This window comes from Anguilla rostrata, chromosome 2 (genome assembly GCF_018555375.3).
Source record: "Anguilla rostrata isolate EN2019 chromosome 2, ASM1855537v3, whole genome shotgun sequence".
Classification (NCBI taxonomy): domain Eukaryota; kingdom Metazoa; phylum Chordata; class Actinopteri; order Anguilliformes; family Anguillidae; genus Anguilla; species Anguilla rostrata.
In genome coordinates, this window is record NC_057934.1 from 58,303,901 (window position 1) to 58,316,645 (window position 12,745).

The window sequence follows — 12,745 nt, forward strand, 5'->3', positions numbered from 1 at the left end:
TCTTTAGACCAGCTCTAATTAGAATGGGCAGGAATTTTTTTTTGCAAACCAAAAGTATGTATACAATGAAGAAAAGCAAAACATTCTCAATCATTTTACAAGGAGCTTTAATGCAACCTTACATCACAAAAATACAACCACGTAATATAGCAATTGGTATACCAAAAGCATTTAATTTACTGACATCTTCACGAGGATAGCAGTTCAGTTGTTAAAATGGCCCAGAGTTATCTCCAACATAATCCAAATCCTCCTCCTGCCGCACCAGATATGTGGCAGGTGTGTGTCTCTCCTATCACGGTTTTAACAGGTTCACATGATGTCCACCATTTCGCCTCGAACAAAGTTTCTCCCGTCTGTGGAGCCCCCGTAACATGGACGTGAAGGTTTTTGGTGCACCGCATGTCCAGTTTTACCACTGTCAGTCCACTGTCTGGCTCATGCTCTTTTGCCCAGGTTCTGGTGTCATGGAGTAGAACTTCAAGCGGCAGGAATGGTGGCTGTCCAGAAACCATTGGCGGTACGTCTCAGGAGAGACACAGAACTGAACTCAATTCAAACGAACGTAGCCATCCGCCTTGTCTTTACCCTCCCAAACTGCACCAAGTAGGTTTCGATGTCATCCTCACCCTGCTGTTAAGATGGCGTCTCTGACTCCCCCCTCCTCACGTGCTGGGCTGTCGATGCCGTTCGGTTGAGCGCTCTCTCTGCGAGGGCTGTGTGGGCGGTGGAGGTCGAGGAGGCCGTTCGGTACTGCTGCCGCGGTCCTGGGGTGAGAACCTGTCGCCGTGGCCTTTCCTGTGGTGACGCGCTGGATGACTGTCTGCTTTGGCGGGTCACCTCAGCGGCGAACAGAGGCACCGCCAAGATGGAGTTTTTCAGCACCCGTATCTCCTCTGCTAGGCCCTCCACCCTTCTCTGCTGGGCAGCCAGGAAGTCTTTAAGCAGGGTGACCAGCTCGGGCTGAACTCGGTTGTAGGGTGTGTGACTTCTGATGTGCTCCCAGCTCAGCGGTGTTCACGGTGTCCAAGGGCACTGTCTCTGACTTTACTCCGCCCTTCTGGCCAAACAGACACAGCAGTTGAACCAAAAAAAAAAGCCTTATTGTTTTGATTTTGTTGCGGATTCATGGCAGGATTAATGTTTTCTGGAGGTGAAATGAGATTACGTTTAGCTAGCTTTTGCTAACTTATGCACCAGTCTTTTCCAGAAAGCTTTCAGATAGGCTATCTGTCTTGTGGTACCGTCTTTGGCTACAATACAAATTGTTGTTTGGTTAATGCTACACCTGGTGATCATAAAATGGGCCTCTGTGCCTTCTTGGCAATAACGCATTATTGTCTTCCTGAACACTGATGATCTGCACGACTGTCCATCGCTCTGAATTAGAGTGTGTGCCGAGTGCCTGTAATGTTAATAGCAGTGAATTCCCTCACCTGTCTGCTGTCCTGGCCTGGTTCTGTGGAGACCACATCTTTAGCTCCTAGGGTATCAGGGTCCACTCTTCTGTGCTTTCTCTTGTTGCCCTCACCACCACCAGCATCTCCAGAACCAGTGTGTGCCCTAGGGTCACCGTTAAGAATGCGTTTGAAACACTGATTACTGACTCACTGACCTAGAACTCACACGTGACACTGTACAGGTGACATCACTCCCTTTGAGAACAGGTGAAGCCCCGGTTCCCTGCCCTGCATGGAAAGTGTGATAGAAAAATGATGCTTAGCCACAGCAATAAGAAACCGTAAACAGAAAATTACAAATGTACCTCTCACCGCTCCCTTAAAAGATGTGTTTTGCTGAACCTAAAGATGTAAAGGAGGGGGAGAAGATTATATTTTATGCGAGACACGCCTATGAAGCGTAAACGTATAAAGAGAAGGCTCTCTAGCGTTCAGAGAGCCTTCATACAGAAACTGTTATTTTTCTCTGTGTGAACTCTCCTATTTGGCCAGATTAATGCTTGAACTGAATATTGTGTAAAAGTCTGTTTGACTCTTAAATATGACTTAAATAGGATCATTTGTTAATGTTAGAGATATTAAGTTAGATCTATCCAACTTAAGTTAGACATCATCACCCTGTGCCAAGAATCTTGGAGTGGTGATGGACAACAGGCTGTCCCTCTCCAAGAACATTGCAGTGGTAAGCCGGGGCGTGCAGATTCTTTCTGTACAACATCCGGAGAATCCGCCCCTTTCTCACCACCCACTCAACTCCGCTCCTGGTCCAAGCAATGATGCTATCCTGCCAGGACTACTGCAACTCTCTTCTGGCTGGCCTACCGGCATCTGCCATCAGACCCCTGCTACTCATTCAGAATGCTGCAGCTTGTCTGGTCTTCAAACCCTACAAGCCTGCCAGACCCCTCCATTCCGCTACCTCAGGACGCCCGGCACCTCTCCATTGTCCCACTTGCACTTCCCGCTCCACGATGGTGGAATGACCTTCCCGTGGAAGTCAGAACAGCTGAGACCCTGACCACCTTCAAACGACGACTGAAGACTCTCCTCTTCAGGCCGCACCTCTCCCCATCCCTCCCTACCCACCTGTACTCTCTAACTGACTTCGTAATCTTAGGGTTGTGGCTAGGTAAGCTGTTTATCTTAGTTAACTTATTTATTGCACCTGTACCTACTCAACTATCGCTTGTTTTATTTGCATAGACTGCTTTGTTGCTGTTTTTGTTGCGTTAATCAGATTAACCTACAGGGTCCAAGTTAAACTACAGGGTCGTTCCGTGCACTTGGAACTGTAGTTCCCTCTAGGATTTTCAACACACTTGTTCCTGGTTGTGGTTATACACTTTGTTGTACGTCGCTCTGGATAAGAGCGTCTGCCAAATGCCTGTAATGTAATGTAATCTAAGTGTCATCACCTATCTATTCCCATCCTAAATACACTGCTAGCTAGCTAGCAAGTAAAGTAACTTAAGACAGCTATCTTATTTATACAAACTAAAATTATGTGGCATACTATATTTGCTTGTTTAATGTTCATTTATGATTTTATATTAGCTGTAATCGGCTACCTGTAGGGAATTTCTGTAAAATAAAGTTTTTGATGGTGATTAACTGTTTGTTCTCTTGTTTAAATATAACAGAAATGACATGTATAACCAAAACTTTCTTTTTGTTAGAGATTGTTAGCGATAAAGTGGAGTAGTATTCATTGGTTAGAAATGTGATGGTTATTTTAAATATTTAATGTATTGAAAGGATAGCCCCTTGAGATGTAGCATCTCATTTTCAAGGGGGTCCTAAATCTCAGTAGTCACATAAATGACTGACATGAACCCACAATTTGCCTCGTAGACCCCACTGCCTTGTGAGCAATCACTGCAGATTTTTAAAGAACATCTTACCAAGACCTCTTCCTTACAGCCTGGCCCCCTCTGTTCATCCGTACCTCTGGACCTGTAGAGCAGTGTAACACCATAAGTAAACCAGGATGAAGTGATTTCACTAGTGTTTACTATTGTCCTTGATTATGTATAAATAAAGCATTACTCAATCACATGTAATTTAACCCTTCAACACAACATTAAAGAAAGCGGCAAAATGACAAACGTTACACGATACCTTTATCAGCGTTGATAGTGAGGTTCATGGTGGCAGTAAAATCACGTCCAATAGTGCATTGATTCAGAATAGGTGAAAACGTGATTGATTTCACATTTTTTAAGATAGTTGGGTCCAGAAGGCTTCCCTGCAAAATCAGTTTTGAATGACTCACTTTTGCAGCTCAGATTTTTTTTTTTTTTTTAATGATCCTTTTTTGCACTGCAAGTGTGCATCAAATTACAGTCAATTTCTCAGAAGCTCTGGTCCAGAGCAACTTATAATATAATAATAAGAAATAACATAATTGTATCCGCACAAATTGTGCAGGCACCAGTGCCAGACGTTGGTAACAGACCAGGCAAGTTCAGTGTGCTTGCTTATCCCAACATAGAACCATATTTGAAATGACAGATTCATACAGCTGATGTTCATAAAATATTAACAAGCTACAACATTCCTGAAGAGACTGCATTACATTTAGCATTTAGCAGATGTTCTTATCCACAGCAGCTTAGAAAGATTATGATTTTTACGCGCAAAGGGCGAAGGCAGCTTATTATTCAAGTCTAGTGAGAAATTGACTCACCAGGATCTCTGGCTCCATGTGTCCAAGTGGCCAGGCTGGGAATCACACAGATTTGGTCAATGTATTGTTGACATACAGGAAAACTCAGGAACAGTTGAAAAGAAGAGAGGAGAGAAGACAGAAGGAAACAGGAGTTAATGCCAAGTTTTTGTCTTGGTAGGTTCATTAAAAGTTTTTTATGGGTGGATAGAAACCATTTCACGGAGCTTTGCTGCCACCTACTGTCCAGGACTGGATCTGCATCTAAATCTTATCTTAATTTTTTTTCTTTCAAGAGAGTAAAAAAGGTTAATCAAAAACGACATTTCCAAATTCCACAGCACAGACTAAAAACTGTAATAAAGCTTATTTCCTTCATTCCTCCTTTGTTATTCTTCAAAAATCTTTCTCTTTCTCTTTATCTAAAATAAACTGAACATTTAAAGATTGCATGTTGCTCTCTCTCTCCTCTGACACATGTTCACATTCTCCAGTTGCATATTTGTTCAGTAATTGTAAGTAATTGTTATATTCAGTATTACCTGTCAGAGCATTAATCTGCTTATTGTGCACTATTTACCTTTGTTTCTTCCAATTGACCTTCTCATTCCCACTTTCTGTTGAATTAAATGGAAGTGTCTCCATTTTGTTTTGTTATCCCATTTTTCATGCAGCTCCTTCCAGCTGTTTCTGCAGCACAGTATGCTGGGTCACAGACAGGTGGAGGCAGTCAGTCAGTCCATCAGCAGCTGATCACTGGAGCAGGACTCCAAATCACTGGGAGAAGCACATGATTACCAGCAGGGGGCAGCAAAGTCACCACTACAAAAAATTACAGAAATAATATAAAAAGTAATTTCATATCATAGCTTGTTTTATTTACTTATTAACCATTTTTTTCATAGCTTTTTTGTCAGTGCATCTTATCACACATTTTTAACAGTACGGCTCTTTGAACTGTTTATTTTTTACATTGAGGTGACAACCATGACATTAAGGTTGAACGCGGTTGCAGAAGGAACATTCCAAAATAGGGTGGGAATTGGATCAGTGTAGGCCCTATTTGGGTGCCAGATATATTTTAAAAGAATATTTAATTTTGGTTCCCATTTCAAGTGTTCTTTCCTTTATTTTATTAACATTTTTTTGAAAGGCCGATACCTTTGCTTACAAGCAGAATTCGTCGAACTACATTACAGGTTTTTAGCGGACGCTCTTCCAGCATCATACCGACAGACACCTGCAGTTGCCATAAGATGAGTTATTTTTCCCCCATTGCTTGTCTAACCGTTCACTTGACAGCGCTTGTGGTCGCTTAGTAGGACTGGCTGATCTACACTATAAAATGTAACCAGTCCCACATGTGCAGCAATTATCATTGACATGTTTTTTGATACAATGCAAACATGGATTATTTTTCACAACCATTTTCTGTGGCACAAAAAATATGAATATAAAAATATTAACATGTTCTGATGATGCCTCATTCCACACTCAGGTGAACTGCTCAGTCAGCACATTAGTTAAGAACACTGACAACATTTGGGAAAACTGCCATCATTGGGTATCCTACAGTAATGGAGTGTGAAGTGCAAAGAACCTCATGCAATGGTTATGGGTAATGTGCAATTATGGGGCTTCTTATGCAGTGAAGGTGTGCACCTTTTCCATTACATGTGCTCCACTATCATTTGCACCTTTTCCTGCATAAATACCTTTACTTCGGTGCGTATTGCCTGCTGAGGGAATACAAGGCAGCTGGTTAACTTCCAATAAAATTCTTTAGAACTGCAGAGCTATGGTCAGGGAAAAATAGAAAATAGTTTTCAACTTTAAAAGAAGATCCCCAAAGAACAGCTTTAGCATTAAGATATAGCATATAGCCTTTCGACATAAAATCAGCCACACAGAAACCAAGGCACTGTTGTAAAAAAATATTTATTTACATCGAAATATATTAATGTCCGATCACGTTAAACATCTGTACAGTTCATACAGTTCTATAGAATTAGAATTAGAAGAGTGTTGTACCAAGTCGTAGACCAGCAACGGAGAAGTAACGGACACACCATAAAAACCAATTAAAGATCTTTCCAGGCAAAAAAAAAAAAAAAAAAACTAGGAACAAACAAAAAGGAAAAAAGTTAAAGGAAAGAGAAAGATGGCAGACAGACCTCACTTTCCTGATTGTATCAGGGGCAGGGTTGCCAGAAATCAATTTTTTCAACTAGAATGTCAAATTTTCAAATAATTTTTACAGGTCTGGTTTGTGGAGTCATTGCTGGAGGAAATTTCCCGTTACTTTCTTGTGAACCGTTGTGTCAATGACTCCCACCCCCCCCCCCCCACCGCCCCCAGTTCCAACGTTGCTTCCCCGATCAGACTTTGTTCACAATTTCACTTCAAATTGTAAATCTGGCAACCCCAATCCGGGCTGGTATGTGTTCAGCTCCCTTAGTGCTTATCAAAGAAGCACAGCCCCAAAAAAATAAACAAAAAACTACTCGGTCAACTGCAGCGTGCTTAGCTGGGGTTAAAACCTGAGGTGTAACTACTGCAATACAGCTGGAACCCTGTGAAATAAGAATGAGCTGTTCCAGTTAATTGTGTCCGGTGTCCACCACACCAATAGGGTTTTATATAACCCAAGTTATGATTCAAATTTTCATTTTTTTAAAGTTTACATCATGATATATGGCACGGTGGTGCAGTGGGTAGCACTGTTTCCACACAGCAAGAGGGTCGTGGGTTCGAACCTCGGCCTGTGCCTTTCTGTGTGGAGTTTGCACGCTCTCCCTGTGTCCGCGTGGGTTTCCTCCAGGTACTCCGGTTTCCTCCCAGTCCAGAGACATGCAGGTAGGCTAAATTGCCCATAGGTATAAGCGTGTGTGTGCCCTGCAATAGATTGGCTGCCTGTCCAGGGTGTATTCCTGCCTCTTGCCCAATGCACGCTGGGATAGGCTCCAGCTCCCGCGCGACCCTGCCCAGGATAAGCGGGTGTAGATAATGGATGGATGGATGGATGGACTTCATATTGTGATATGAATTTTAGGCCATATCACCCACCCTCACAGCATGCAGTACCTCGTTATTCTTAACTGTCAAGCTGACAGTTTTTGAATAAAGTAGTTGATCGGTAATAGAATTTATTCCTACAGAGTCACAATCTATGAATGACCTAAGAATTCTGTCATTTAGTTTGAACTTCTTTCCATGGTCACGTTCAATCATAATGGTTCCCTCCAGGAGGACGGTCATTTTTGTTTTTTTGTAGTGGATGTCACATTCATTGCATTTCACTTTCACTGGATCTTCGTTTACACGGTGAATCTCATGCTTCTCAGGGCAGACAAAGACCATTTTTACATCTGCCGCAATCACCTCACCCACAACCCTTTCCACTGGATCATCCACCTCAGGCACCAAGCCGCGGCAATCGCGAATCTGCCCTGACCCACTCCCTGCGGTCCCAGGGCTGACCACATCGCCATTCTTTCCTCTCTCTGTCGTTCCACGGACTCTGTGTCGGTCTTCCACTATTCTCATGGCCACACCCACCTGGCAATACAAAAACAATGTTATAAGCCACATTATCAGCTCCCTCGTCTCTCACCTATCAGTTTTTTTAAACGGGTATTGTATCGTTGTCACTCCATCCCAAATGAGCTAAAGCAGCTGCCCAACCTGCTCGGATATCGCTGTAAAAGTTCATCAGGATTTACTATTCATCATTTCCGAGTGGCACTGAATGTACTCTGTTGTAAGTCGCTCTGGATAAGAGCGTCAGCTAAATACCTATAATGTAATGTAATGTAATGAATGACCCCATGTTAAGTGTATTCTACGCTGTGCCAGTTAAACTTGTGTGCCAAAATGCACTTGGCAGTAACACTCAACAATCTGTTAAAAATGTTTTTAAAACAAACATGCTACAAAAGTATTAAATCATTACAAATAATTCCAAAGGTTTTACTCACTATCGGATCTTCCATTTCATCGCTGATTTGTAGATTTTCTTTTGGGATGTCAAACTTCAAGGCCTTTGCAGGCTTAAAATGTGGAATTGTGCTGGAGGGCAGTGCCCTTTTCTCTATGCATGGACATGGAGGCGGAATAGGATTGTCTGGAGTCCTAATTAAAATAAAATTTAAAAAACATAAAGCCACATAAGTTTACTGCAAAACTACTGAGACAGTTGTTTTTCCTGTTTTCCTTATTTTTCCACAAATCAAATTTGTATTTCAAATCAAACAATGACTACGAGGCTAAATTCACAATTTCTGCATTTGTCTTGGTAATTATTCAATTTATAAATATATGGTAATCCTGTGAAATTTTGAAGCAGCTGATTGTCATTTGTCCCAGTACTTATACTGACTTGGAAAGGGGGACTCGACTCATTGAATGGCCCAGCTGTAATCCAGGACAATGTCACTTAAAAAAAAAAAACAAAAAAAAAAACACATGGAACAAATGCAGAAATCGTGAATTTTGCCCCATAGTTTGATTTGAAACGCAAATTTGATTAGTACAGAAGGAACATAACCAATTGTCATGTGTACTATTCTTACTTCTCATTTTGTTCACTCAGAGATGATCCATGCTGTTCAAAACTGCCGAATCTCACGGACTTCTGATTCACGTTACCGTCCTCTGGCGCCACCTGTCCGCACATAAACTTTAATTTAAAAACACTGAAATACATCCATTCCCTCAGCTACTTTCCATTACCTTAACAACATCAAAATCAATCATCAGTACATCGGCTGTCTGTCAATCAAGCAATTCATGTGTGTGTACAACGGTCCCACATTTTAACTTGTATCTCCACAGCCATGTTTCCCATTACAAAATGTCCGACTATGAAGGCTTTGAGATGTTGGGAAGGCTGGATGGGGATTGCATTCCACTGCCACACTGGAAAACCTGTTTTGCTGAGCATGACAGTTTATTTTTTAATTGTGTTAAAACCTACCAAAATGATATCAAGCTATATAAAGGTTGATTATACGTGGGAAAGAAACTGGCAAAACCTGCAGATATTGCAGTCCTCCAGGACATCTGGATTTCCTTTTGGATAATGTTATAAGTAATGTTATAGGCATAGCTGTGTAAGATGTCTTGTCATACCTTCTTCTGTTACAATACAAATTGCTGTTTGTCAGGTTAACATTACACGTACAGATAATGAATGGAACTGCGTGCCATCTCAGTACCGCAACATTTAGCATGGCTAATACTGTCCATCGCTCTGGATCAGTGTGTGCCGAGTGCCTGTAATGTTAATAGCAGTGAATTCCCTTACCTGTCTGCTGTCCTGGCCTGGTTCTGTGGAGGCCACATCTTTAGCTCCTAGGGTATCAGGGTCCACTCTTCTTCGCTTTCTCGTGCTGCTGTCACCGTCATCAGCATCTCCAACACCAGTGTGCGCCCTAGGGTCACCATGGATGCGTTTTAAACATTGAAGAAAGACCCAACAGTGCTGATTGCAATGATCTATAGTGTGCACATGACGCCGTACTGATGACATCACTCCCTTTGAGAACAGCTGAAGACCCAACCACCTGCCCAGCAAATATTCCCCGGTAATCCTGTGTAACACTCTGAAAGAGTAGTTTTCATGCTTAAATCAGCAGCTTACATCAACAACCCTTTATAGAATAAACGTGACTTGAATATATGTATTTGTTAATATTAATTCTTTAGCTCAGTTGGTTCATCACCCATCAATTCCTATCTTGGATGTACTGCTAGCTAGCTAGTAAAATAACATCAGGCAACAAGCTATTTTAAACAAACAAAAATTACACAGCTAGCTGAATTAGCCTGTACCATATTCATTTCTGATTTGATATCGGCTACAATTGGATATCTGCTGGGGGTCACATAGGAGAGAATTCCCCCTAAATAAAATTGTTTTGGTGATTAACTGTTCTCTTTTTTTTTAAACTAAGGGAAAATAAAATTAAATTTAAGTAAGTAATATTTTATTACTCTAAGAAGTTTGGAGATTAAGCTTGGGTATTTTCATTGGCTAGAAATTGGATGGTTATTTGTTATTTGACACCTCGGAAGTCAAATAAACAATTGAAATGAGCTCTGTGAACCCACAGTTAGCCTCCTAGACCCCACTGAGCCTTCACTCCAATTTAAAGAAACATCTTACCACGAATGTTTGCTTGCAGCCTGTCCTCTGTTCATCCCTAACCCTACACCTGTAGAGGGAGAAGCTGGCTCTGGTCCACCTAAAAACACATTTTGGGTCATTAAGCCAAGGCTGTGTATGGCAGTGTAGCACACCATTAGTAAACCAGGATGAAATGATTTCATTATTGTAAAATAATGATTGCCAATATATAAATAGAGAACTATTCATAAGCTGATGTCATCATGCAACCTTTCAACGCAATATTAAAGAAAGTAACAGAACGACACGTGCTACACATTATACTGTGTGTATATATATATATATATATATAAATAAATAAATAAATAAATTAACAAAAGACCATTACCAGTGTTGAAGGTGGTGTTCATGGTGTTGGAAACATAACCTCCAAAAACACAGCGATTGTAAGTAGGTGAAATGGTGATTCCGTTTTTATTCTCTATGTTGCAAGGAAGATGGTCACCGAGACCAGGAGGTTTCTCTGCAAAATCAGTTTAAAAAGGCACCATTTTTAAAAAACTAAAACAACTACCCATTTTTACACAAAGTGTGCACGAAATCAGTCGTTATTGTACCAGATGCTCTTGTCGAGAGCAACTTGCAATGAGTAAGTACATAGAAACGCAAATGACTTTGGTAAGCGACAGTGCCAGACCTGGCTAACTGGCTAAGTTCAGTAAAGTTCAGTAAATCACAATGCATGCAATACCAATCCGAAAGGAAATACATTACAATGAGGTATTTCGCAGATGATTGCACTTTTACATGCAAAGAACAGTTAACTACCAGGAATCAGTCAACTCACCAGGACCTCTAACTCCATCAGTCCCAGCTGCTGGGCTGGAAGCTGAGTCACACTTGCTCATTGCGTTTCTGACACGAAAGAAAACAGGAATAATGCACTCTGACCGTAGTGGGCAGCCCAACACACACACAAGCATTCAAATATGCAGTCCATTTACCAAATATTGCATTCGAAAAAACGAATCCCCAACTATGTGCGCTTCAAATTATCAGACCCAATATAACATATTAAAATCATTAACTGCACTGATTTGATATTTCATACAAGTCCTAAAACATTGTACATAAAAGAAATAAATATCTACGATAAACACAGTCTAGGTTTACAGCACATGGCCTACGCCGTAGAAAATATCAGTGAAAAAAAAACTGTTAAGTAGGCTACCGAAGGAATCTAATTCTAAACAGCTCAAATGTAAACCGGAATTCTTACAGTGTAAGTAAACGCATAGGCTACTTCATATGAAGAAGTAGAATTGCACATAGCTATTTCGTTGTACATACCTCGCGGAATGAATTATTATGGCACCGGCGGGACAAAATTACATGCAGGACGTCCTTGTTATCTGTGCAGCAATGCAGTGCTGCACGATCAGATACACTGTTCCGTATCGCAAATTATTTCCCGCGAAAAATAATCCCGCCAAAAAAGACGCACGCGTGTCATGTAGGCTACGCAGCTACCCAGAAAACTGGCGTTGTCCATAAATAAAGCTCTTTATCGTTACAGTTATATTCATTAATATTTTTGATAATAGATTGTGTGTTCATGATACATTAGTTTCAAAATTACTTATAAAAATAAATATTCGACATTAGTTTCACCTGCACGTTTTTTGCTTTAAATATCCCGCGCAGTCGCTTGCAGATAAACTTTTTTTTTCGAGCGGCGATGACAACACCGCCTTTTCCTGCCAATTGGAAAAAACAATACCTCAAACGCAATCTGTAATCAGGCAGTTTCACTTACTGCAAATAGGCTACCGCGGAACGACTCGCTTGCTCTGCGTACTTCGATGGTTCACATTAGGCTACTAGTACCTGCTATTTATAGGATATTAAATCTGCGAAGTCGAGTTTGCAAAACGGAAATCGCTTTTTGCTCCTTGTAGTTTCTACAGATGGAAACGGCGTAGTCACGTTTAGCAGATTTCGGTAAGTCTTACATTGAATAGCCTATATAAATAGCTTACTAATATTCGTAATGCATTAAAAGTTTCCTGCCCATAAAAATTAAGGAGACTTTTTTTTTTCATCAGGGTGAGTTTATATTTTGCTCTGTAGTGGTTACCTGTTTTACAGAATAGTAGCCTGGATAAAAGAATCATAATAAGAAGCGAGATTAAAGTCGAAGATAATAAAGTTTAAAAAAACAAAAAAACAAACAAACTTAAATTTGGCTATTCAAGAATAAAGTCTAAGGTTTTCCAGAATGAAATTGACATAGCCTACTTCCTTATTAAAGTCGACATATTTCGAGAATATATTCGAAAGATTCAAGGAATTAAAAAACATGTTCAATGTGTTGTGATGTGTTGGTGACATTTTTATTCATAGGGAATATATAAGCAGTTTTAGTACTGTACAATGTACAGTATTAGTATATTTCTTTTGTCCTAGTTACTGTATGAAAACAAAAATTAAAGA

General features: G+C 40.7%; 1 protein-coding gene across 2 annotated transcripts; it reads right to left on the reverse strand.

Annotated features, from left to right (window-relative positions):
- Window positions 1–6,044: 6,044 nt before the first annotated feature.
- Window positions 6,045–11,948, reverse strand: LOC135248636 (uncharacterized). 2 transcript variants are annotated; one of them, XM_064323455.1, is made up of 8 exons: window positions 11,603–11,948; window positions 11,100–11,167; window positions 10,641–10,775; window positions 10,295–10,370; window positions 9,431–9,557; window positions 8,697–8,788; window positions 8,103–8,256; window positions 6,045–7,683 (listed from the first exon to the last, which is right to left on the reverse strand). In XM_064323455.1, exons 2-8 carry the CDS (start codon window positions 11,158–11,160, stop codon window positions 7,174–7,176), a joined length of 1,155 nt encoding a protein of 384 aa, XP_064179525.1. In that variant the 5' UTR covers window positions 11,161–11,167; window positions 11,603–11,948; the 3' UTR covers window positions 6,045–7,173. The 2 variants fall into 2 exon arrangements, with proteins under 2 accessions (XP_064179525.1, XP_064179524.1); XM_064323454.1 differs by having other exon boundaries at window positions 10,292–10,370; window positions 11,603–11,944.
- Window positions 11,949–12,745: the final 797 nt, after the last annotated feature.